The sequence below is a fragment of the Balaenoptera physalus genome (assembly GCF_965194825.1).
Source record: "Balaenoptera physalus genome assembly, chromosome: 1".
In the NCBI taxonomy this organism is placed as follows: Eukaryota; Metazoa; Chordata; class Mammalia; order Artiodactyla; family Balaenopteridae; genus Balaenoptera; species Balaenoptera physalus.
In genome coordinates this window covers 41,123,083-41,149,879 of record NC_138882.1, presented here as the reverse complement: position 1 = coordinate 41,149,879, position 26,797 = coordinate 41,123,083, and the positions used below count along the sequence as shown (strand labels likewise).

Genomic DNA, 26,797 nt, shown 5'->3' with positions numbered 1-26,797 from the left:
TTTTCCAGCATGCTCTATATGCTAGTTCTCTGCTGAACATTCTTGTGCATTTCACCTGCTTGCTTTAGATTCATGCCATTTCTCCAGTTATGAATGCCCTCCAAACTTTCCATCTCTTCAGATCTTATCCATGCTACTTTTATAGTGATTTGTCCAAGACCTATCTCTTCTGTGGCATTCCTCAGCTCCCTCTATATTCTGATTACTTGCATATCTTTACTGGTTATTTGGCACTTGTCTGCTGACATTATTGATAGTTTACCTTTTCAAATGTCTTATGTCTCTTTCACCTCATGGCAGGGACAAGGTTTAATTAAACATTTTTATACTAGCTAACAACCAAAGTGATTAAGACTTGTATAATTTGAAGTCAGGTCTGGATTTGAATTCTAGCTTGTCGCTTACTAGTTGTGTGACTGAAAGCGAATTACTTAACGTCTCCAAGCCTCAGTTTTCTCATCTGTGAAATGGAAATAACAGTGCCTACTTCATTATTTTAAAGATTAAATGAGAGTGTGTGGAAAATACCTGACACATTTTGACATTAAATTAGTTACTATTTTGGTTGATTGATTGATATTAATTTTTGACTTCAGTTTCCAGGAATATGGATCTACAGGAGCAGCCCATGCTGATAGTGAATATGAGAGAAGAATGATGTCTGTATATAATCATGTCTTGGAGGAGGTGGAATCACTCAGTCGGAAATATACCCCTGTTTCTTATATGGCAAGTCACATTTGTTTTATTGAGTATTATTATGTGGAAGTGAGTTTTTATCTGTCTCTGGCACTTACTGTGTGTGACTTCAACACATTAACCTCTCTGTGACTGTTTCCTCTGTGCCTGTTTTGTAACAGGGTTAGTACAGTGCCTACATCATAGTATTGTTGTGAGGATGAAATGAGATAATCCATGAAAGCACTTGGCACATCTGTAGCTGCTACATAGTCACACTAACATGTCAAATCTGCTCTACCAGAATGCAGATAAAACTTTTTTTTTCCTTTTTTAACAATTTAACTAAAGTTGCAATTGTTCTCAACCTTGGCTACACATTAGAATCACTTTGGAAGCTATTTTTTAAAAAACATCAATATCCAGGCCCCACTCCAGGCCAGTTATCTTTGAATCTCTGCAAGGCCCAGACATTAGTATTTTTAAAAGCTCCCAGGTGATTCTGTCATCCCACCAGGGTTGAAAACTATTGGCCAATTAAAATAGAAGGAACTGGGCTTATTTTCTGACTATCAGTAAATCAGCTCCTGCCAGGTGATGCTACTGCTGTCCTTTAATACTCATGTCCACTTAGCCTACTGAATCTGCTGCCTTTGGCGCTGTTGAACACCTGCTGTTTATCCCCTGACTTCCCAGTCACAGGACAGACTGACACTCTCACCCAGATTTCCTCCTCCCTGTCTGGCCATTCTCCAGTGTTGTATTGAGCTCAGGTTCCTATAACAAAATAGACATAGTGGCTTAAACAACAGACATTTCTCACAATTCTAGAGGCTGGGAAGTCCAGACTCAGGGTGCCAACCAGGTTGTTTCGTGGTGAGGGGCCTCTCGCTGGCTTGCCAGCTGCTGCTTTCTCACTGTGTCCTCACGTGTTGGGGGGGGGGCTCTCTTCTCTCCTTCTCTTCTTATAAGGGCACTGATCCCATCACAGGGGCCCCACCCTCATGTCCTCATCTAAACTTAATGACCTCCCAAAGGCCCACCCCCAAATATCAACACATTGGGAGTTAGGGCTTCAAACATGTGAATTTAGAGACGACAGCACATTCAGTCCATAGCACTGTCTTTGAACTTTACACCTTGGAGAGTTTCTCTTGCCCTGCCTACACATTGGATACTGGTATTTGCTGTAGCTCTCTTCTGCCTCCTGCTGTTCTCATTCTGAACTCACCATTTATCAGGTGTTCTAGAAGAAATTGACAGGATGTGTCATTAAAGAGTTAAATTAGATTTTAAGGTTAGATACTTTGCTCTGCACACTGCTTTCCACATAAGATTGTCAATACATATTTGCTGAATTGAAATGACACAGGTAGCTGTTTGATACTGAGATTGGTTGCTAAGGAAGATTGTAAAGATTATCTTTGTAGGAAGTAGACATATTTATGTGAGACATTGATTAAATTATTTACATGTATTTCCTCTAAGCTCCACCCTAGGAAATTAAATAGATGCCAGATAGTACCTTGAGTTTGATAGAGTTCAATCCACTGCGTCTAATGGAAAGAATGGGAATTTTCTGCCCAGTAGGTACGCAATACAGAGAAAAGAGCCCTAGGGTCAAATTCTACCTCTGCCACTCAGCAGGCGTGATTTTAGACAAATTTCTAATACCCTTTTCTATGATATGGAAAAATATCTACCTTATAGGGTTTTTGTGAAGTTTAAATGGAATAATGCCTAATGCCTGGCACAGTGCCTGGCCTGGCATATAAGGAGTAGTTAATAAATGTTGATTCCCTTTTCCCCCTTTCCAAATTGTATTTTATAGATTTGATACTTTCTGAACCCAAAATTCAGTTTAACAAGTATTTATTGAATCCTGTGAATAGAAAAATGACAAAGAGGCTCTTCCCTCAAGTTGTCCATAGTCTGATAAGAAAGATTTTGTAAACAAATACAATATAATATATGTGCAGTAATAGAGGTCTGCACAAAGTAGAGTTGTAGCACAAAAGAGGAAGTAATTCATGTCAAAGGATAGGGGAAATGGGGTGAGGGTGAACATCAGAGAGAAGAGGTATTTGCATATGAGTTTTTCAGGCAGATAAGGAGGTGTAGAGAATTTCAGGCAGAGAACAGCATGTTCAAAAGCAGAGGCGTGAGGACTTCCCTGGTGGCACAGTGGTTAAGAATCCACCTGCCAAAGCAGGGGACATGGGTTCGAGCCCTGGTCCAGGAAGGTCCCACATGCTGCGGAGCAACTAAGCCTGTGCGCCATAGCTACTGGGCCTGCGCTCTAGAGCCCGCGAGCTACAACTACTGAGCCTACGTTCCACAACTATTGAAGCCCGCAAACCTAGAGCCCATGCTCCGCAACAAGAGAAGCCACCTCAATGAGAAGCCCAAGTACCGCAACGAAGAGTAGCCCCCGCTCGCCGCAACTAGAGAAAGCCTGCGTGCAGCAACGAAGATCCAACGCAGCCATAAATAAATAAATAAATTTATTTTTTAAAAAAAGCTGAGGCATGAAATAGCATGATGTCTTCTGGGAACAGTGTGTTATTGCTGCAGCATAATGTGCAGGCTCAGGACTAGAGAGTTCGGTGGAGGCCAGATGACAAAAGGCTTTGAACACAGTCTTGAGTTTGGACTTTATCCCATAGACAGTGGGGGCACTCTTTAGGAATTTTAAATGGGTGTGGGAGAGAAGTGGGTAAGCTAAGATTGTACACTATTGTTATGTGGAAACAGAACAGGTAATGGCCTGGAGGGCATGAAATTAAAGGAAAGAAGAGTGGTTACAAGACTATTGCAGTAATCCAACATAGGGGCCAAATTGATAAAGTGGGAGCAAGAATGAGAAGAACAGATACATAAGAAAGATTATTTAGGTGTAATACTTTCAAGGCTTGGTTTTGGGTTTTTGTTTGTTTTTTGTTTTCTTTAAATTAGATGTGAGAGGATGGAGACAGGCAGTTAGAGACAGGCTGGGATGCATGTAAAGCTGAGGTGTCATGAACATACAGATTCTTAAAGTCCTGGAAGTGAAGAAAACTGCCTGTGAAGAACAAATGGACTGAGAAGACAAAAGGACTAAGGAGAGCGTCAACACTGAAGGAACAAACAAAGGAAGAGAATCTTAGGAAAGAAGATGGAGAAGGGAAGAATCAGAAGTGAGGGCAGGGGCCATTAAGTGGAATTTCATGGAAGAAGAGCATTATCAGGTGCCACAGAAGTGTCAAAAAACACAAAGGCTGAAAAGTATTCGGTTTGGCAATGAAGGGAGTGTTCGTGATGCGATAGTCCTCTTATCGGTTTACTAATCATGATATGTGATTTCACATCTCCAGACTGATACTTTGATAATAATCTGCAACTAACATACGTGTCAAAGTGTGCCCAAGGGGCTAGTGGTCTCAGAGGCAGTCCTGCTTTCCCAGTGGGGAATTGCAAAATCTGCATCTATTTTAAAAGGGAAAATGGTACCTTTTTGCCTGGGAACAGCCTGAGGTCACTTGTGGTCCTCTAAGTCCGTCCTTTAAAGATGTTTCTCTCCTTAAATACTGTTGTGGCATCAAATGTTCCACCACAAGTAGGATGTCCGTGCAAACGCGTCTCAGATCCCTTGTTGCAAGAAGATGAATAGTGCTGTTTTAGCAGTTAAACCTGAGTAGACGCAGTGTCTCTAAATCCGTGTTGTGGTTATCTCAAGTAATAGACCTGGCATTTATATTAGGAGTCTGTCAGGCACAGAATGTTCAATAATCTGAAACCAATGAGGAATGGATTCTTCTGGCTTTTAGCCTTAATGCCCTACTTTTTAAAAATGTTTACAGCAGAGGCACTAGGTGATACCCTGCTTGGAAGCAGGAACTTAAAAGGACAGACAGCACTGTATAGTGGAATAGTTTTCAGCCTGTGGTATTTTGGGGGCCACTGAGAGAGGAGTAGACTGAGGAGGGGATCGTAGGCCAAGCAGGAATGGTTCTGGGTCACCCAAAGTTACAGGTGTTCCGGTACTGTAATTTTTTTTTTCTGTTAAGTTTGCAAATCATTGGTGAAATAAAACAAAATCACTGAGTGACCTAGTCTGGTGACCTAGGTTCCAGTCCCAGCTTGTTCCATTAGCTGTCTGGGTGACCTGTGTCATCAGCAAAATTGAGGGTTAGACTGGGTGATCTTTAAAATATCTTTGATGGTATCACAGGTGTATACTTATCTCCAAACTCATTCATTAAGTAGTATACATTAAGTATGTACAGCTTTTTGCATGTCAGTGGTACCTCAAGAAAGTAGTTGAAAATAAACAAACAAATAAATAAAATCTTGGAATTCTTACGTTCTGGTCCTGTGACCCCTTTTCACCGAGACTCAGAAGATTCGCTAGAGTAGTTCTTTTCCTCTGCAGTTAAGCTGGGATTTTCAAAACTCAGTTAAATTTGTGAAATAGATTTTAGAAAGGTGTTATATTTAAGTTTCAGCGAGCTATAGAGTTGGACTGTATGGTAATCTGTAATCTGAATTCCAGTAAGTTTCCACCGTTTCTCACTTGCTGGAGACTCCTGGCCACGTGGACAGGGAGGCCACCTGGTAGAGACGGGATGAAGAATGAGGCGGTTCCAAGACAAGGTTCCACGGGGATTTGGACTCGAGCCTCAGATGTCAATATTTTGCTCTCATATTTTACCGTATACATGCTCTTTATCATATTTTGTCACGTGGTAGTTACTTTATATTTTAGTATCTAAAATAACTATATATGTCTAGTAGCTCTAAGCTCTATAGAAACGCAGACTTTGCACATTGCTTGGTCTTGAGGAGTGGGTTTTCTCTGTCATTTTTTATTGAATATATTTCAGAATAAAGTAAAAATCTGTAATTGTCCTCCTTGACCTGAGTGATTTGACAAATGTATGCAGTTCCTGAGTGTTATGTCTCTTAACCTGATTGGTGTGTACTTTTGTAGTAATCTTATGAGCGTTTGTAGTTTTACACTTCTTCCTGAAAGTAACTATTTGTTGATGAAATTTGGAAATTTATTTTCATTTGATTTTTCTTTCTTTTCCCCAGCATACAGCATGCCTCTGCAATGCCATCATTTCTTTGCTGAAAGTTCCTCTTTCATTTCAGAGATATTTTTTCCAGAAACTGCAGTCTACCAGCATCAAGGTAATATAGGAAGAACACTCAGGTTTAATATAGTTTAATACCTTCTTCTGAAGATTATAGGGGGCATAGCTCTGCTTCAGGATCTTACCTTTGGTTTGGACAGAACTTACACTCTTCAGTTGTAAGCCTTTCCTCCCTTCATCAAGTGATTTGGGAGTTAAACCCTCTCCTCTCCTTTCTTTCCTGACAGTGCCATATGCAGTGTGACAGGCATTTGGGTACCTCGAGCTCTGTCCCTGTCCTCAAGAATGAGTTGAGTGCTGTTCATCATAGGAGCCCACAAGGAACTTGCACTGAGTCCATGTCTGATCAAACTGTTTAAACCCAACTTAGAATGAATCAGGTCCAGTAAAACATCACCAGCCCTATCTGCAAAGCACTTTTGTCTTCAAATAACAAATTTTGAGGAGCTGGGCAATGAGTAGAGTCAGTATTTTAAAATATTGAAGCCACTCAAAATTCAAAAGCTATTTTGATTCAAAGAATGAAATTGTTGGGAAAGGGGGGAAATTGTCATTTGTAAGAGATTCCCTAGATTATCCCTATCAGTAAATGTCTTCAGTGCAGTTTTGCATCTATTTGAATGTTTTTGATTACAAATAATAGAGCATTCCATTTCAAAATGACCTGAATAACAAGGAAAATTGATTATGTAGATAAGAAGTCCTAAGGTAAGATGTCTCCAGGGTTCAGTGACTCAACGACATTACCAGAAAGACCGAATTTCTTCCGTATTTTTATTTAAGCAAGATTTGCGCTTTCTTTAATTAAAGGGTATTTAGGATTCTTAATATGTTTTTAAAGAAAAACTGAGAGGTTAAAAATGTCATTTGGTTTATTTGTGGGAATTGACTTTTATACCATGCTGACTTGATAGCGTATGTAATCCTAGAATTCTAGATTCATTTACATTTGAATTTAGTTTATTTAAAATTACCTAAGACCATAGAGACAGCAGCTGGACATGAAAATTTATATAGTGCATTTCCATACTGGAGTTGGTTCATTGTCAAAGAAATGCCCCACCTCAGAAATTGGGAGAACAGTACCCTTGCTATTCTCTAATCCTCTGTTCCCCTCAAACAGAACTGGGGCTGGGGGTTAAAAAAAAACAAAACAGTGGTATTTAAAAGGAGACATTAGGGATAAGGAGCCCTTGACTTTAAAGGTATATCTGTCTGGTTGTCCCAGCACAGTCGGGTCATTGCAGGGGTGTGTCTGTGTGTGTCTGTGTGTATGTATGTGTGCCTGTGTGTGTACAAGTAACGTTTTAATCTATAATCAACGATTAGCACAGACATGTTTGTTGGAAGGAAGCTTGCTTTTGGTTGTTAGCATTTATTTTAATGTTGGCTTTCCAGCTTGCCCTGTCACCATCCCCCCGGAACCCTGCTGAACCCATTGCTGTCCAGAATAACCAGCAACTAGCGCTGAAGGTAGAGGGAGTGGTCCAGCACGGATCTAAACCAGGACTCTTCCGCAAAATTCAGTCTGTCTGTCTGAATGTTTCTTCCACCCTGCAGAGTAAATCTGGACAAGACTACAAGGTAATTTAGAAAAGAGGCAGAGTTGTGATGCAGGTTTTATCAACTCATTGATGGAAGTTTTCCAGTGTTTTTCATGGTTAAGCAGATTGTAGTTATACCTCCCAAGGGATCAGATGGACATAAGTTAAAAGTACGTATTAGGGTGTAAGGGGGCTGATAAACAACACTTCTCTTTTCCCTGCCCGAACCAGTTGATAGACAAAGCATCCAGGCAGGCAGAGATCAAAATAAGGGTGTCACTGCTGTTAGAGCTGGGGAGAAACCTAGCTCAGGTTGGCAGCAAGGACTGCCTAGCCTTGTGGCTCTGAATTGAGTTTTCCCACCAGCCTCCGCCAGTACACACAAGAGCCTGCCCCTGTAAAACTGGGAGGAGCAGTACCCTGAAGCCCAAAGAAGGGAGAGAGAAGGTGCTTAGCTCCCCAGGCCCAGTCCGCACCCCACAACTTACCAATCAGTAGGATGCACCTTCTCCCCTAGAGACCAGTACTGTTCATCTAATGAAAGGTCCCTCCACATGGAGGGAAGCATCAGGAGTGGAGAATACCTTCTCCCTAACCCCCTGACCCCAAAAGAACACATCTATTTATTTTTCCTTTGTTTTAAGTAAATTTTAGCATGTTCCAAAAAAAGTATACTATATTGACATACAGTGATCAGATGAAGTAAAATCTTTCGTTAAGGGTTTAACCCTAGAAATTTGCTGCTTTGAGAAATCATGAGGTAGGTTAACCAAAATCATGCTTGCTTTGGTAGCCAAAGCTAAGAGTCTGAATCTGTGCCCATGAAACACCAACATTCCAAATGTAAAATGTTCCTTTCTTTAGACATCTCTTTCCAGTTCCTTGGTGGTTTATTCACAGTAAATGGAACAAGTGAACAAGTGCACAGTTGTATGAACAGAGTTGTTTAAATGTCCAAACTGGTTATGTCTGGGTTTATTTGTGGGCATCCTTGAACTGAGGTCCAGAGCAAGGAAAGGGGTATCAGTAAAGATATAAAATGAGAGCATTTTATTCTCTTTGGTGGTTTTAGGCTAAAAGGCCAAGGGAAGGTCTGGTTTAAGCCATCACTACTTTCCTTACTTTGGTAACTTTCTCTCTCTCTCCGAGGCTCTGTACCCACTCTGAGAAGGCTCAGCCTTCACTCTCTCCCTCTCTTTTGACTTCGAGGGCACAAAGCATGGCACCTTATGTAGCCACTCAGTAGATATTTGGTGAATAATGAAAAAAATCATTTACTGTATTTACAGTACAACTCTCTTATGTTTCAGTGATCTCTGTTACAGAAGATCATAAGGAGAACGTACATAGTCAACTTATCCCTGTCTGCAGCTCTCTGCTCATTTTGAGTTTGAAAGAACAGTAACCATGATTCTCTTTGTTCTTATATATAGTGATTTCTACTGTTTTTTAAAAAACCATTCAAGTCGAGAAGTACTACTGGTCTTCTCATTGTTGACTTACCTCTCAAGAGGCACTGGTTAAAGTCAAGAAGCTGACGTAATAAGCCAGGTAGTACATGATTGCTTTGTAATGTTACTTGCAGTGAGTTTGCAACTTAAAATGCATCATGTGTTCAGAGTGATCAGGTTGCCTACTAGGCCTGTTTCTGGTCCTTTTAAGGAAGTTCTTGTTTGGTGTGCATATTCTTTAGGGAAATAAAAATCCTACAAAAGTTGAATGTGCAAACAAAAAACAAAAAAGGACTTATAAATAATTTTAAGATCTTGAATTTGTGGTGATTTCATTTCATTAATGTTACAGATCAGTGTCTCTGGAAAACTGACCTCATGATAACTGCTTATTGAGACACAAAGCTTCAGGGCACATTTATATAATTAATTACACAACAGAAATACACACATAAACATAGAGCAGTCTAATCAAATATTTATTCTGATTACCTCTATATGCATTCTTAGAATAAGTGTCTCTCTTGACATACTTCATCTTGGGTACAAGAAGAGATACACCTGCAGGTGTTACTCTGTTCTTTGAAGGACAAAGGTATGAGTATCTAGCTAAATACATAAATGAATTCATAAATCTGTGTTTCGTAATATGTTGTACTGCCCATCTGAACAAGACACTGATTTTTAAGTAAGCAACATGCAAGTTCTAAAGTTAATTTGTTAAAGGAGGGAAGAATCACTACATTACTTAAGTAATATAAAATCAGACTAGCTAGGAGGGGAAAAACCATATATTTGCATAGCATTATGTTCTTTTTCAGTCTTTCAGATTTTAAACTGACTGAAACAGGTGGTTGCATCCAGTTTCTTTAGAATATCTCTTCACAGGGCAAAGAAAGATGGGAATTGGAGTTGGGGTTGGGTGAACAAGGAGAGGGGAGGAGACATTTCTCTTTTACCCTCTTAGGGTCTCCAGCTGGGCCTAAGATTGAACTGACCTTAAGGCAGATTAACAGGAGAAAAGCATGCCAGTTTTATTAGAATTTTACATATATATGGGAGTCTTCACAGGAGGATGAAGACCCGAAGAAGTGACCAGAACAGAAAGCTTAGATACCTTTTAGACACACAGACGATAAACTCCTGACAAAATGGCAAGACAGAGGGTTTGGGGCTAGGGACAGTAAGTTGAGGGAGAATGACTAGGAGATGTGTTGGGGCACTGGGGGAGGCTAGTGGAAGGTACGGGTTATTTTCTTAGGTTGGTTTGTACAGATCCATCTCAACATCGATTCCCAGTCTCTGGTGATAGTCTTCTCTTTTTTGGTGCAGGGAGGTTTACCTTTCTCATGGAAAATTTGATTTATGTTTTAGGTAAAAAGGGGCAGGTCAGAGAGCCCTTTCTGTATCTGTTGTTTTTCAAGTGCCCTTAACTCAAAATAATCGCTGTGCCACAGCAGCGTATTTGGGGTGGCATGTTCTGAACTGCTTCACAAGGCAGAAAGGCCAGCATCAGAAGGGGTTGAGAAAGCTCCTTCTACTCAAGCTCCTTCTAGTGAGGAGGCAGTGTCACCTCATATTAAGAGTACAGGCTCTGGAGTTAGCCTGCCTGGGTTCAGATGCCAACGTCACCACTCATTAGCTGTATGACCTTGGAGAAGTTACTTAACCTCCCCACCTCAGCTTCCTCATTCATGAAGCAAGGATAATATTAGTACCTACCTTTTGGTTGTTTGCAAGGATTTAAATAGCACTTAAAACTGGTCCTAGCTCACAGCATGCACTCAATAAACGTTAGCTATTGTTATTGAACGATTTTCTTCATTCCAGATACCCATTGACAATATGACCAATGAGATGGAGCAGAGGGTCGAGCCTCACAATGATTACTTCAGTACCCAGTTCCTGCTGAACTTTGCTATCCTTGGCACACACAACATTACAGTGGAGTCTTCTGTGAAAGACGCCAACGGCATCGTATGGAAGACTGGTCCCAGAACCACCATATTTGTAAAATCCCTGGAAGACCCTTATTCGCAGCAGATTCGCCTGCAGCAGCAGCAGGTCCAGCAGCCGTTACAACAGCAGCAGCAGCGAAATGCCTACACGCGGTTTTAGCTGTGCAACAGAGGCACTACAGACTTCCCAGGGACTGAGCAAATTAGCGAAAATAGTTTGCTTTTTCATATGGATAAAGGTACAAAAGTTAGACTATGGAGTCCGTTTATTCATTGCTTTCTGTGATAGAACATTCTGAAAAAAAATTTCTTTTCTTAAAAATTTACTTGGAGAAATCATTGGGTTCCTAACCAGAAAGATTTTTTTCCCCTTATTTCTTCTTAAACCAAGTCCTTCATCTCCTATTTAGCACTTTCATTGTTTTGCTATTATTACTTTTATTTTTGCTGAGCCTTCTCTTTTTCTTTCAGAAAAAGTCGCATATTGGGATCATTGAATTAGTAAATTTGACTGCTTTCCTACCAAAATATGTCACTTGCTGCCTGACATAGACCTCTGATTCTGAACTGGGCCTTTGGAAGTTCTGACCAGTATGTGCCGGGTTTACCCAGGATAGTAGAAACTGAGTACTCCCGTAGTTGGACTTGAAAGTGTCCCCTGAAACATCCAGTCTTGTGGATTTTGAGAGCATGCAGTCTAGCAGAATGGAAACATCCTGCCGTATTATTTCAACTGTTTACCTATCTATTCTCTGCTAAAGCAATCTTAATTTATTGTTTTAGTATTTAATTGACCCAAAGAGCAGCTAACAATTACATAGAAAGATTGGAAATTAATAATTTGATTTTTCTAATATATGTGTGATTTTATGCAATACAGACTTTTTTATTGTTTCTAAGAATGAAAAAAATCACATTTAATGTTAGGAGGGCAGATCTTTTCCTTTGATTGGTTTAAATTCTTCTTGGCAAGTTAGGTAACGCTAAACTTGGTTGTCTAGAAACAGCAGTCTCTTTATAATACACACTCAGTTAGTTGGGATGCTCAGGGAATAGAAGTTTTCTCGTTAGCCAGAAAACCCCCTTTTTTTCTATGTCAATACTGGTTGAAAACCATTATAAAATATAATAATAATACACTTTCTTTTCTTAACACAGTATACTACATGTAATTTAACTGTTCTTTCTTGATTTGGGATCGTTCAGTGCTTCAGGATCATGATTTCTAGACATCAGGGATCACAGGATTGCAGACACTGATGATATGGGCACTTGGGCTGGAAGTAGCTCCCAAGGTGAAGCGCAGGGCACATTCCCTGGAAGTTTTCTTTTAAAATAAATCTCTCAATTGCTTTGCTCGTTTTGCCGTTTTCTCTTTAAAGTCGACATTGGCTCAAAGGAGGGATAGAGTTTAAAGGGAAAAAAATGAGTTTGGGGGATTTTTGTGTGTGTGTAATGTGGCCTCTAGGGGTGAAAGTGATTGGCAGGCAACTCGTGTCCCTCTTAAGATCTCTTGGCTTCATGAGCTATTGTCCCAGCACAGCACTTCTTCTGCCAGTGGCCAGGGCATTGTCATAAAACGTGTGTAAATCTACAGTGTCCACTGTGGTTGATGCCCAGATGTACGCAGTGCATGATGTGCACAGGCGTGACTGCATCTGGGAACATAAGCCTTAGGAAGAATTGCTAGAGAGTGTAGTGGGGGACGTGTGCAGGACCTCTTGCCCTTCCACCAGGTGTGGAAAGAGCTGACCGGAAAGCCTAGGTTCCACTGTAGGCTCCGAAGTGTTAGCCCTGTGACCTGGGCAAGTCTCGTCATCTCTGTAGACGGAAGTTTCTTTGTCTGTAAAATGACTGGATTAGATGGGACCTCTTGACTCCAGTCTAAAGTTTTGTTATCTGAAAGACTAAAGACAAAAAAAAAAAAAAAAAAAGTTCTTTCTTAAATTGAGAAAAATCTTTTTTCTTTTCTTTTCTTTTAAAGTGGCTATTTTCAGAATGAAATTTTACAATGTTAATTTTAGGTTTCTGGTGCTGTTTCAAGGCAGAATTGTCTGAAAAGAAGCCAATTTTGTAAACTACCAATTCCCCCAGTTCACTTTGAGACCTTCCCGTATTTTATGTTCTTAAAAGGTAGGCTTTTGATAGCTGTAGTTATAAACTGATTGATTTGGTATACTGTAGAGCCCCTGGCACAAATTGGAAAGGAATTATTAAAATAAAAACAAATCCAAATAATTTGGAGTGAAAAGTAACTGTGAAGGAAAAAAGGCTATTTTCTTTCAGGATGTCCATTAGATCTGGAGTTGGGGACACTGATTTTATTTTTGGTATAATATCTACTGCATTTTTGGCATCAACTGTTAAACAGTTATTTGAGGTGGGGGGAAACTGTGTTTATAATTTCAACAGTACACTCATGAATGAAAAGGAAAAGAATGCTCAAGGAAAGATGCAGAAAAGAAAGATAAACATACTGATTATGAAGTGAACATGTTCCCTGATTTTAGAAATATGAGTGATAAAGGCACTGGCCGATTGATTTAAGAAGACAGGACTGATTTTTCCCAGTATTTAGTGACTTTGCAGTATAACCTGGTGGCTAAAAGCCCAACCTTAGGAGCCACTCTGTCCAGTTCCAAACCCTAACTCTACCTAACTTTGTGGCCTTGGATGAGCTACTTAATCTCTCTAAGCCTCAGTTTCCTTATTCCCCAAATCGGGAAGCATAATAGTGCTTCATGGGTTAGGTGTGAGGATTAAGCAAGTTAATACAGAATTAATATATATAAAGCTCTTAGAATGTGCCTCGCACATAGTAAGCAGATATACATGAGTGTTTGCTGTTATTATTACCGCTATTATTATCCTCCCTAGTATTATTTTTCACAGTGTTAGATCAATTCTTTTGTTTTTAATAAGTTTTTTTTTTGTTTTTTTTGTTGTTTTTTTTTTTTTGGCTGTGTTGGGTCTTTGTTGCTGTGCGCAGGCTTTCTCTAGTTGCAGCGAGCGGGGGCTACTCTTCGTTGTGGTGCGTGGGCTTCTCATTGTGGTGGCTTCTCTTGTTGCGGAGCATGGGCCCTAGAGCATGCAGGCTTCAGTAGTGGCGGCATGTGGGCTCAGTAGTTGCAGCTTGCATGCTCTAGAGCGCAGGCTCAGTAGTTGTGGCGCATGGGCTTAGTTGCTCCGCAGCATTTGGGATCTTCCCAGACCAGGGATCGAACCCATGTCCCCTGCATTGGCAGGCGGATTCTTAACCATTGCACGACCAGGGAAGTCCATAGATCAGTTCTTAACCTTAGCATTTTATTTATTCAAAATAAAAGTTACCTTTTCTCAGCTAGTCAACACACATTTAAGCTATCTTCCCTCATATTCATTTTGGGTACATTGATTAAGAACAAAATAGCTTAATGTTGACCTAAACAAAATGGAATTTCTGTCTACTGCAGTGCTGAAATCCTATTTAATTAAAATATTTAAAGAAAAACGTACAAAGAAAATTATGAAAATACTTTCCAAAAGTACTGATTGCCTTCAGTGGTGATGGCCATAGTATATTGACTATTTAGAAACTAAAGTACTATTGTAGTCCAACTTAAACTAAGAGATCTTGTGATGTGGCTTTCCGGCTCAAACCCACCAAGGTAGCAGGTAATTTGCAACTGAAGGCTGTCAGTCACTTTTCACATTGAAATATGGTTCAGAGAAGAACAAACCAGCCAAACAAGATCTTCAGTCTAGGGTCCCAGAGATGTCAGTTTAAGTTCTATTTATAAGACTCACTTGCCGTGGATCCTTGGATAGGTCACTTGATCTTTTTGTGCCAATGTATGCCAGCAGTATACTGAGAATAAGATGACCCTGCCATCTGGTATACAGAGTATATGCAGAGCTGTCTAACAGAACTTTCTGAGATGATGGAAATGTTCTAAGTCTGTCCTATCCAATATAGCCACTAGCCACATAGAGCTGTTGAGTATCTAAAGTAAGCCTAGAGTAACTGAATCGTTTATTACTTTTAATTCAGTTAAACTTAAATAGCCTTATGCGGCTACTGCCTATAGAACTGGACAGTGCAAGAGTAATAAGAGAAGAAATGAGATTCACTGCTACCTTAGGACCTAGATAGTCCTTAAGTAGGTTTCTAGATAGGTGTGTACATTGGAATTATTTGATGCACCAAAGCTTTCACATGGAAGAGTGTGGATGGCAAAGAAGGCATCGGGGGTTCGTGTGTTTGCTTTGCTTCAGATAATACAATACTGTGTTGCTCAACCACATAGCCCTGTTCTCTCTATAATGTGCCCTTGGATTTAGGTTTTTTCAGTCACCAACATTAAAAGTATGATGGGAGTACTGAGAAGTCCAAAAGTCTGGTGAATTGGCTTAGATTTCCTGCCAACAGCACTCCAGGAGGTTGTGGTCTTCCTTTCCATTTCTTGCCCAAGAACACAAAGACCTTTCCAAGAGCTGTGTATTTTATTGGCTTAACTGGCATTAGTCCACTATCCTGTGGTATCTCCCAGTCTCCTCATTCTGTGAGCAATTTGATGTTTAATTGTAACAGATTTAAACAGAGTGTAAGTCATGTTTTTTTTCTTAAATAACATACCAAGATCTGGAGTCATTGATTTTCACAGTATAATGAAGAATGCTAAATGTAAATTTACTTATTTCAAATCTACTACAGTTACAAAACATTTTTTCAGTCTATATCTTTTCCCTTATCCTCCTGCTTACTTGCTAATCTCTCCCAGAGCAGTTCTCTCCTGCACAGTCCAGTTTGTTGTGCAATAATTGTGTTCTTTGCTTATTATTTAGGTCTAGTTAAAGATTGAGACTTGGTGAAATGAGTTTGGGGATTGTCTTCTTCATAGATCATGACTACAGGTCTAGCTTTTGTCTAGTGATACTTAGCTGGCAAACTGAGACTAAAAATGTTTTTATTGTTGTTTCCAGATAATTTTTTCTTAATAAAATTATATATGTGAGGTAATACCAAATGAATCAGAACAATCAGGAAGATGAACATCTACCCAGTACCCTCAAAATTCAGATTGTAAGCAGAGAAGAAATACTCTCTACCTTTTGGTTTTCTCAGGAGATTTCGTTTGTGGATTTTGATGAAGATTATTTGTGGCTTATTTGTATTTTAAAGAAAGAAATTTAAAATAGAAGACTGTGACAAGTAAAATAGAACTGAGTTAGACTGAGGAATTATGAGAAGATACCAATGTTTGCTTTTCCTGTTTCTTAAGGTCATGGAAGGTGAAAGTAGGCAGGGCTGCCTCAATTTCTACCACTGCCACCCCCAGCTCCCCCACTGGAAGCAGTGAGGCTAAAGATGCTTTCTGTTTATGTGTCACCTCACACTTAGGAGATGAGCAAAGTGATGGCGACTTGTTAACACGTGTGTCCCCCATCCTTGCTTTCCCCTCCCACCCCCACTGCCAGCAAAGGCAGCCGGTCCCGTGATTAGGAGGGTTAGTTCTGAAATCCCCCCAGCCCCTTCGCCCACTTGACAGGAGAAGCAGATGAAAAGCCTACTGTAGAAGTGCAGGTTGGAGAGAGGGGCTTTCCTGACAATGCCGGACCCTGAACTGGGCTGAGAAATGCAAAAGGAAACTGACAGGGAGACCCCTCAAGCAACTTGCAGTCTCATTTGACAGAAAAGACCTATTTTTAGAGAATGTGGAGAGGGCTTTATAAAAGCTGTTGACAGAGCACAAAAGATGCCATTTCTGAAATTCTAGTAGCACCCCCCTTATATGTAACAGGACAGGCTCTTAGGTAATTAGAAAACTGGCCGTCATGTGGCATTTTCTCCTTTTCCAGCACTTCGAATGCAGTGTCCTTTCCTCCTCAGAGAGCCTCTTTTTGACATAAGCAGAGACAGTTGGGTACCTACTACTTGGCAGCCAGAGAGGAACGAAAGAGCATTTGGAAAAAAGGTACACTCCTAAAGTGTGAAGTCAGGATTTAGCCTTGAGGAGATAGGAGCTTACACTCAGAATTAAATATTGTCTCCTGTTGCAGAAACTACTGCTTCTGGCCAGGCCGTTGGAGGACACGAACCCCTCAATGTCACGTTTCAAGGTATCAGGGCATTAGGGAGAAATGACTGTAATCACAGAATCACTTAAGCAAGATCATATCTATCCTACTTAGTGGTTACAGTGTCCCCCGGGATGCTCAAGAGAGTATTAGCCCTGCCTGGAGTAGTCTCTCTCAGGGAGTGAGCACATCTGGAATCTCCTTGAGGGCCCTTGGTGCAGGAGGGGGCCCACGTGTCTGCCCCAAGCACCGCCTCCCCCTGCCTCTCTCCCCTGCATGCTGACCAGGTTAGCTGATGGAAAGCACTTTTCCTTCATCCTAAGCACCAAGGTAACTCAGCTGACATCACAGGGCACTGTAGCTCAGTCAGCATTTGTCCATTTGTCTGAGCAAGCGTTTGTGAACTCAGATTTCTCAGATCTGTGCAAAAGGCACAGCCAACAAGGACACAAACAATTTTGGAAACAGGTGATCTTTTATTCTTCACCAAATGTTGATTGAACACGTACAGGGTACCAGGAACTGGGAATACAATCATAGACAAGTTCCCTGGGTTCACGGCCATGCCACTGCTTGTTTTTGCACAGGCTGTGGGAAACCCACCCTGGCCTTGATTATGCCAGGGGGGCCTTAGCTTCCTTGGTAGTTGATCATTTTCTCCAGTGAAAGGGGAGAGGAATGTGTTTAGACAGGACCATCCAGATCAGAGTCGCTGCTGTTTGCTGTGTGGCCTTTGGAAAAGCTCTCTCAGCCTGAGAGTCTGCTCCTTTCGTATCTAACCATCTTCCCAGTTCACTAAACCTTTCCTTACATCCCAGCTAAACCCCTCACAGCAATCTTAACCTGCTTCAATTATGTGTTTGAGGGGATAGAAAGCTCCCTAAAGCCTTGGTCATAGGGAAATAACTTTAAGCAGAATGCAGTCTCCCCTGCACCCTCTTTGCACTCCCCTTTGCATCCTCAGCTACACCACATTGAAAAGCCCATCTGCCCCTCCAGACCCAGCAGAAACCCTGGCCCTGATTCCTCCAACCAGACATGGTGCCCTGTCTCCCTCTGTGACCAGTATCAAATCCAGTCTCGTGTATGTTCTGCTGCCTGACCCTTGGGGTTGGCATGAATGTGGACAAATGGTGGCTAAAATTACCATGTCCTGTTAATGGGAACAAACACCTCTGTCCACTGTCCCACGCCCCACGTCAGCCCCCTGGCTGTTCTCTGAGTCTCTGTTTACTCTCATAACATCTCTGTGAGCCTTGGCTTCTTCGTCTGTGAAATGGGGCTAATACCTGCCTGTTGAAGAGTTGTGAAGATTAAAGGTAATAATACATGCACAAAGCCGGCTACTGGCGGGCCCACCAAACATTGGTTGCCTTCCGTGTCAGTGGTAGAGTGGCCAGCGTGGCCTGGTGGCCCAGAGAACACCGGGGAAAGAAACGTCAGCTTCATAAAACAGTGATGTTTCAGATCATCTCTGCCTTAAAGATGATGTCCCAGGTTTGAGGACTTAAAGGGACAAAAATTGACAGCTGAGAGGAGAGGGGGGTGGTGAAGAGGTTATGTTTTCTCTCGCCTCCTAAGTGTGTCTGTCTGTGTGTGAGATATGTGTCTAGGCAGGGAGAAGAGCTGGCCTACTTTGGAGGATGGGGGACTGTCCTTCACCGTGTTTCCTCCCTCCTGTTGCCACCACCATCACCCTAGTTCACAACCTCATTATGTCTTCCTGGAATACCACTTTCACTTCCTGTTTTTCCTGCCGCTAGTGTCTGCCTCCTCTGAGTAATCCTTTTTCCCACTGCTTCCCAGTTCACTCATCTGGTCCAAAATCTTTATTCCCATTGGGTTTCCTGTACAGCCTGAATTCTTCAGTATGTCATTTAAAACCCTCCACAGTGAGACTCCAGCGTGGTGGCCAGGCCTCACCTCTCACCCCATCTCTGTGTATATCCCAGCCTGTAATAAAACTAGCTTCCTGGGCATCCCACGAGCTTGGTGTGCACACTCTCACCATCATGACTTTGTTCATATTTTCCCACCACCTGAAAACTCTTCTCCATCACTGAAACCCTCGTCCATCCCTCCATGTTCTGATTCTCTAGCCAAGCCCAGAGTTCCTCCATGACCTGTATCATGTTCAGTCTTGTGTGGAGCAGTTAGCCTGCCTGGCCCTCAGAGTCAGCGTTAAGGTGGACATGTAGTGGCTAATGTGACCGTGTCCTGCTGATGAGAAAAAACGGCTCCCTCCGCTGTCCCACCCCTGGTGACTATTCTCTGCCTCCAGCCCTGGTTCACATCCCTGCGTGGAGCAGTCCCAACTGGTCTGCCTGCTGACTCAGTGTTCACCTCGGAGGCAAGAGGTATAGGGAAGGCTTTCTACTATTTCTGAGCTGCGAGCAGCAGTGTCAAGGCAGGAGCACATACCACTGCCATTGCGGGGGGCCTGGAGTGCAGCTCAGGTTCTGATCTGAGGTCTGAGGCAGTAGGGAGGGAACCAGAGCCGAGACTTGCAAGAAAGTAAAAAAAAAATGTCTGTTCATCTGTTTTTTGTTTTGTTATGTTTTTTCCAGCCGCGCAGCTTATAGGATCTTAGTTCCCCAGGGATCGAACCCGGAACCCTGGCAGTGAAAGCCCAGAATCCTAACCACTGGACTGCCAGGGAATTCCCATCATCTGTCTTTTTCTTTAGAGTCACCTTCACTTTCCTCCAGCACCAGCCTTCTCTTGATCAGAATTTGGAATATGTTGTTGCTTTGGGTGATTTGGGTTTCACTGTTGCCAGCCAGCTCTTTTCTGGTGCACCTTCCTCCCTCCTTCCCTTTCTCTCTCCCTGCCTTTCTTTTTCAAGGACTGATTGAGCACCTGTTATATGCAAAGCACTGCAGCAGGTAGAGTCCCTGCTCTCTGGAAGCTTTGGTTGGTGGTTGTCATGTGTGTCAGCTTGATCCATGTTTGTCCACAGTGCCAAGGTGCTGAGGTGCCAGTCGCACTGAGGTGAGACTTGAGCAGTCCACCCCATTGTCCTTCTCATAAACTGAGCTCATGTATAAAGAGCTGCCTGAAAGACCCTGTGGGAGGTGGAGTGGGCAACGTAAGATGCCAAGGAAGACAAAGGCAAGGAGAGGAAGGCAGAGGTGGCCTTGGATTCTCACCACTCCAATCCAGCCTGACTCCAGAGCCAGGCACAAATCAGACTCGTAGAGCTCCACTCTGATGCTTTCATTCCTCTGCGGCTCACCTATTAGATTGCCGGCCAGCTCATGTTTTCCCCTCACCTCCCACCCCCTATCTGCTTTCCTTTATACTTCTACCCCACGAGCTTTGGACCACAGACTCCCTTTGGATGGCTGGACCTGTGACAGGTAACCTTGGGAGTCATCCAAGACCATGTTTTTTGCTCTGCGTACAAACAATAAAAAAGGACAGCCCAGCTGAGTTCCTGTCCAAGGTTCCCTGAGCTGCCCTTACGTCCTTATAATGCAGTGAAATATTCATCTTTCTGCTTTTCTTTTGGACATTCCCCAATATGTGATCTTTCCCTAGTCAGAGACATCCACAATGCCCTAAGGAGAAGTGGAGGGTTAAAGCAATACGCAAAGACAAAATAACCCGATGTTCAGTCTTTTTAACATCCAAAATAAGATATTGAGAATAAAAAGGGATAGCGTTTTGGCTATAAAAACAGAAGAGAGAAAGAACAGTGAGATAACCATGGCTGCCGCTTTAGACGTGTTGACATTCTCATTGTTTCCTGAACCCCAGTGCATCTCACACCTCTGGGCCCTTGTGGCACTTGGCATTCAGTGTGTGATGCTTTTTTTCCCCCATGGTTCTGCTTAGCAATCTCAGTCCATCTCTGTAGATTTACCCAGGTTGAAAGTCCTCCTCTCCAAGAAGCTTTCCCTGAAAGCCCCACAGAGTTGGGTGCTACCCTAGCCTTCTGGTCTACTCTCTGCTTACATGTATCTCCCTGCTTATATAGCTATCTCGCCTTCTACCTAAACTGTGAACATCCAACGGGAGGATTGGGAGTTCATCTTTGCATGCCTGCTGTCCAGCATGGTGCCTGGCACATAGTAGGCAGTCATTTGAGTTGAATTACTTAATGCAGAATTCAGTTTCTAGTGACCTAGGCTTAATAGAGTTTCTGGTCCTAGGAGCCTAGCCACTGAGAACTAACTGTAAACTCAAGAGCTATTGCATAACTAATGCTGGATATTTCTGGTCCTCAACTCAATAACTCAACTGCTTAGGTGACCCTACTACAAAGGACCCAGCACTCAGGCAGCCTAATAATTCTGCAGCCAACGTTGCAGAGGTGCCCTTCCTAAACTAGTGGCCTAGCCCTGACCCTACAGCCTCCGAGTAGGCGTCAGAACTGGGCTGGACTCCTTTGTGACCAAGGCGAAGCTTTGTCATCCCTGTCTCTGGTCTTCAGTTTCTCTGTCTGTTGTGTGGTTGTGGTCCTAATTAGAAAGCTCTTAGAGGTTCCTGAAAGGACTGTTATTGTACAGCTGCACAAAGGGTATTATGTCACAGTGGTATAAGAGCACGGCAAATAATGTGAACTAGGAATAATAAGGGCACTTATTCCCAGAAGCACATTGATTTAAACCACAAACGCTCCTTGGCACAGGGCTTGAGGATTGTAAAACCTGAGCAATCAACAACCCCTGGGAGAGGGGAGCCCATGCCAGCCTACCGCTGGAGAGTTCATTTGGTCGTGGTTGGTGGGCCAGTGTTGTCCCCCAGGTGTTTTCACTTTGGTGAAATTTCCCTGCTGGAGTGAGCCCAGCCCATTTGCTGGGTTCTGGGGCAAAGTGGCCATTACTTCTGCATCCCTTCTGCATAAAAGAAGCAAAGAATTGGCCTTAGCAAATCTCAGTTAACTTTTCATTCTCTGTAGGATGAAGACAGGTCTCTAGATAATGGAAGTTTCATGGCCACTTTTGCTTCTAAAATCTGTATAGCCTAAAAGTCATCTGGGTCACACCTTGACCGGCCGTTGCTACCTCTGGTCAGAAACTTGGGAAAACCAGCCAGATGCACTGTGTCTATGAAAAACAAAGTCACCATAGCAACCTGGTCATCCTGGAGTGGAAAACGATGTTTAAACATGGCTCTGACAGGAGGAAGGGCAGAATCTACAAAGAAAAAGAATGGTGGCTCCTGGAAGAGACAAGAACATGTGCTAGTGGCTCCAGAGTTTCTACCCAGGAACCTTGATGGTTGAAAGTGAGCTTGAGAACCCGCTTGCCATGTTTGCATAGGACTTTATCTGAACTGGGAAAACATCAGCTATTTATAAGAAAGAAGGAGGTGAATGTGTGTGGGCATGGGGTGCTGGTGGAGGTGAAGAGGGGGTGGCTAAAGCCCTCAACCCTGCTCTGGAAATCAGCATTAGGCATGGGTAAAGATTCATCCTATATGGGCTTCCCTGGTGGCGCAGTGGTTGAGAGTCTGCCTGCCAGTGCAGGGGACACGGGTTCGAGCCCTGGTCTGGGAGGATCCCACATGCCGCGGAGCAACTGGGCCCATGAGCCACAGCTACTGAGCCTGCGCGTCTGGAGCCTGTGCTCCGCAACAAGAGAGGCCGCGATAGTGAGAGGCCTGCGCACCGCAATGAAGGGTGGCCCCCGCTTGCCACAACTGGAGAAAGCCCTCGCGCAGAAACGAAGACCCAACACAGCCATAAATTAATTAATTAATTTTTTTTTTTAAGTAGGAAATTAAAAAAAAAAAGGATTCATCCTATATATACATGAAAGAAGCATTTAAACATGCAATGAGAGTCAGGGAACTTGGCCTCTGGGAGCAGCTCTGCCACAAACTGACTAGGACAAGTCATTTTCTAATCTAGGCTGTAGTCAGGGCTCTGCTGGCTGCCCATGGTGCTCCAGGAGGTTCTGAGGACAGATGTAGGACAGGTGTGATGTGTAGGACAACCAAATAAACCTTGTCAAACCAACGTCAAGTAAAGGCCACTGCTCACCTGGTTTACCTGGTCAGGTCACCTGACCTTGATTTCATTAGCCTGGCAGAATCCACCCAGCCCAAATACCCAGAGGAGTTATTCACCTGGGGAATGTATGTAGACGACAAAAGGAAGAGGTGAGAATAACTGAATCTGTGTGACTGAAAGAAAACTGCATTGTTTAATCATAAATTTACCCAACCAATCATGGATGTGATATGATAGGACATGACATGACATATGATATGGGTTGATAGATGATATAATGATATGATGTGTTGGCTTCCAATTTCCTTCTGACCAGAAACCTGGAAAAGCCCCTTAATCAAGCATGACAGAGAGATGGGTAGAGAGGTATAGGATTATACATGGAAAAAGAACAGAGGTCGGGGTCACCCCAAAGTGTCTGGCATCCCAAATCTGCCACTTACCAGTTGTGCAATTCAAGGCACATTGCTGGAGATCACTGGGTCTCAATTCCTTCATTTGTAAATTGGAGAAAACACAACTACCTCATAGAGTTGTTGTGAGGATTAAATGTCAACACAGATATAAAGTATGTAGGAAGTACTAGATGCCCAGTACCAGCAGCTACTTGCTTGATTGTTGTTTGTAATACATTCTTCTTCCTCTTGCATGTTCCCAGTTCTCTCAGTCCTCTCCTGCTGTCCATGTCTCATGTCAAACTGGGCAGGAGTGTTCTTTTAAAAATTTAAGGTGCCTAAATAAGTATGGAGAAAATTCCACTGTTAGACACTTGTCCCAACTCTTGGACAGAGTCCCAACAGAGGCCTAAGTCACCATCCCTAGCCTTTGCCTGCAGTGATGGGACAGTGGTACATGGCCACAGGGCCCCAATTGAGGGAGGGGTCGAGCAAAGCCAGAGGGGTTGGATGGAGATAAGCAAGGGTCAGCTGCCTGAATTAGGGATAACTCCTCATGTTGCTTCCAAGCCTGAGATACCGTGGTTTTTAAATCTTTATCTACTTCATTAATCTATATAGACCAGCTGACTCAACCAAGGTCGCGTATTGAGCAATGGCCGGGCTGGGGTTAATAGCTCTGGCCTTTGAGCCATTATCACAGAACTGGCAGAGACCTTGAGCCCATCCCAGTGGAAATTTCAGGGCTGTTCATGGAGCGTTCGATGGGCCAACAGCAGACCATGTTGATTTTTTAAATATTCCCTGATAATTTTCACATCAAATAGTTTCTGCTATGTTAATTCATTGAAAAAAAATTTTTTTTGGCATCTGTGGGCAACACAGAGTGCCCATCAAGTTCTCATTGAAGGTATTTATTTCCTTCTCTAATGACATTTCCTAACTGGAAATCAGGAGTGGGAGGCTCTGGGCAGGATGTCCTGGCTTTCGCCTTAGCTGGATGCCAGTCTGTGTTAAATCTCCAGGCCACCTGCCAGACAGCCTTGTGATTGGACTGGAGAGTAAGAAATAGTGTAAAAGTGAAGCAGGCAGAGGCCACAGGCAAGAGTAGCTTGAGACAGCAAATAACACAATGGTAAGATGAGCAGGAACAGGATCAGATCTTCCCATGAACACATGGAGGTGTGGAAAGGTGAGCAACCAGAGGGGAGCAGCACCATGGAGACAGGAGGACTGGGTGTGGGCGTGAAGCAAAGAAAGGCAGCGGGAAGCTCCTTAGGGTTCACCCAATGACATCTGGCTTAGGGTTAAGTTATGGAAGCAGAACCACTATGAGTATTATGGCATAAGGAATTTATTAATACTATAAGAATTAGATCATGCACAATCGTGGGAGGAGCTGGGCAAGTAAAGAACTGAAAGTCCTTGAAGGATCACCGAAAAGTCATTCACCAGCCGTGGTGCGGGTGAACAAAGCAGAGCTTACAAGAAGGAGCAAGGCAGGTCTGGCTGCTGGACTGGGGCCACCAAGGGGCTGGTGTGGAATCTTTGGAAGGACGTTGGCTCTTTGTAGCTACTGCCTCTGTGAGTTTGCAGCAAAGCATCTCATGGTGTGTGGGGGCGTCACTGTCGGTCAGCAGGGCCGGCAGTCACAGAGCAGCGGGGAAGAGCAGGGACGCCCACGAGCCTGGCTGCCTCTCCGTGTGCCCCTCCCCAGCTCCAGCCAACAGTGGCCTTCAGAGCGTGACGGCTGATGTGTCACTGCCGCCACCCACAGCACATGCAACTTCACTTTTGGCCAACTTCTCACAGAGAAGGGGGTGCTGGGAAATATTACACCAGTGTAAGCAAGGTGACCAACCACTGAACCTTCCAATGCTGATCTAGGAGAGACAAGAACACACTCAGCTCACCGATACACAGAGCCTCACATTTTTGAAGTTTCAGAAAGTGAATGGTAGAGAGGAAAGCTGTCAGAGTATTTCTGTTCATCAAGACTCTGGGTTGCAAGTGACAGAAATTCTAAAACAAACTGGCTTAAGTGAAAAAGAGGCTTTGAGGCTTTGTGGGGTGGAAATCTTGGGGTAGCTCAAAGAATCCAAAGAATTCTTTGGATTAAGAATTAATCAGAGGGGGACTTCCCTGGTGGCGCAGTGGCTAAGAACCCGCCTGCCAATGCAGGGGACACGGGTTCGAGCCCTGGTCCGGGAAGATCCCACATGCCGTGGAGCAACTAAGCCCATGCGCCACAACTACCGAGCCTGCGCTCTAGAGCTCGCGAGCCACAACTACTGAGCCCGTGTGCCACAACTACTGAGCCCGCGTGCCACAACTACTGAAGCCCGCACGCCTAGAGCCCGTGCTCCACAACAAGAGAAGCCACTGCAATGAGAAGCCCACGCACCGCAACGAAGTGTAGTCCCCGCTCGCCGCAACTAGAGAAAGCCCGCGTGCAGCAACGAAGACCCAACGCAGCCAAAAATAAATAAATAAATTTATTTTTAAAAAAGAGTTAATCAGAGGGAACTTAACACCATACAACATACTCTCTTTCCTTGTTTCCATGTCTGTCTCTCACAGCCTCACCTCTGGATGGTGGCCTCATCCTCCCATCCTTCTCATGTGGCAGCTCTGGTGTCACAGTTACGTAGCAACTTGACCAGAAAGAAGAGTTTCCCCACCAGCTTCATTTAGAAAATCCCCGATTTTGGGGGGGAGTTGGTCCTTAGATGAATCCTCAGACCAACTGCTGTGGCCGGATGAGTGGCTGTTGTTTTGGTTAAGCTGGGGTCACATGTCCACCCCCGTGGCCCCAGACGAACAGTCCAGGGCACTTTGATCAGCGGCCCGGAACCGTATGGGGGGAGAAAGAAGCGGTTCCCCCAAGGAAAGAGGCTCTGTCCCCAGAAGAGGGGAAGGAGGTGCTGGGCAGACAGAAGTAACAGTGTCTACCTTGGTGTCTCAGGGGCTGAATGAAATGCTCTTCAAATTTATGCTTCTCATTCCTACCCATTTTCTTTAATGTTAAGGCCACTGCAGCAAGTTTCTGATTACATTCCACTGGTACTCCGAAGAGAACTGCTATAAGGAGGGAAATACTACCTTGCAAAGCGTGATGAGCAGGTAATAATAATCATCTCGGAGACCTAGAGATGGAGCAATTTGCTCAAGGCCACTCAGTTATTTAAAAAGGAGAACTAGGAATCTGACAGATATTCCCAAGCAGTACATTAGCAGTCGGGTTTATAGAACACCCTGTGGAGATTTGGACTACTGTGAATCCATTTTCCATAGCCTAATCAGATTGTTTTCCTGGACCTGAAAGAACAGACTGGGGCCAGAGTGATTACTCAGTGGTCAAAGGATAAAAGACATGACTTAGAATCTGACTTCAGCACAGTGACACGTGGAGATGATTCATGGTGTGTGTGTGTAGACTGCAAGGTAAGAGAAATGTCACTGATGTAATATACATCTTTTCTAGAAGGAAAGGAACCTGAGATCAGCGTTTTGAGTGCCCTGAAAAAGGCAGACAATTAGTTATCAACTCTAAACAGAGTTTAAAATGTGCAGATAATCTAAGGCTTATTTTTAGCTAACAGTGTAATTTATTTCTCCTC

The 26,797-nt window shown here is 43.2% G+C and overlaps 1 protein-coding gene and 1 long non-coding RNA gene across 3 annotated transcripts in view; one reads left to right on the top strand and one right to left on the bottom strand.

Annotated features, from left to right (window-relative positions):
* INTS7 (integrator complex subunit 7) overlaps positions 1–12,122 on the top strand; it is an 88,900-nt gene extending 76,778 nt beyond the window's left edge. For both annotated transcript variants that reach the window (XM_082471455.1, XM_082471456.1), the window contains 4 exons: positions 597–729; positions 5,752–5,850; positions 7,212–7,397; positions 10,639–12,122. In XM_082471455.1, the coding sequence (XP_082327581.1) occupies positions 597–729; positions 5,752–5,850; positions 7,212–7,397; positions 10,639–10,926 (706 nt within the window). In that variant the 3' untranslated portion in view covers positions 10,927–12,122. The remainder of the gene's footprint in view (positions 1–596; positions 730–5,751; positions 5,851–7,211; positions 7,398–10,638) is intronic.
* The window catches only part of LOC309665729, a 202,620-nt gene that overhangs the window by 17,560 nt on the left and 158,263 nt on the right, over positions 1–26,797 (bottom strand). The window lies entirely within an intron of this gene.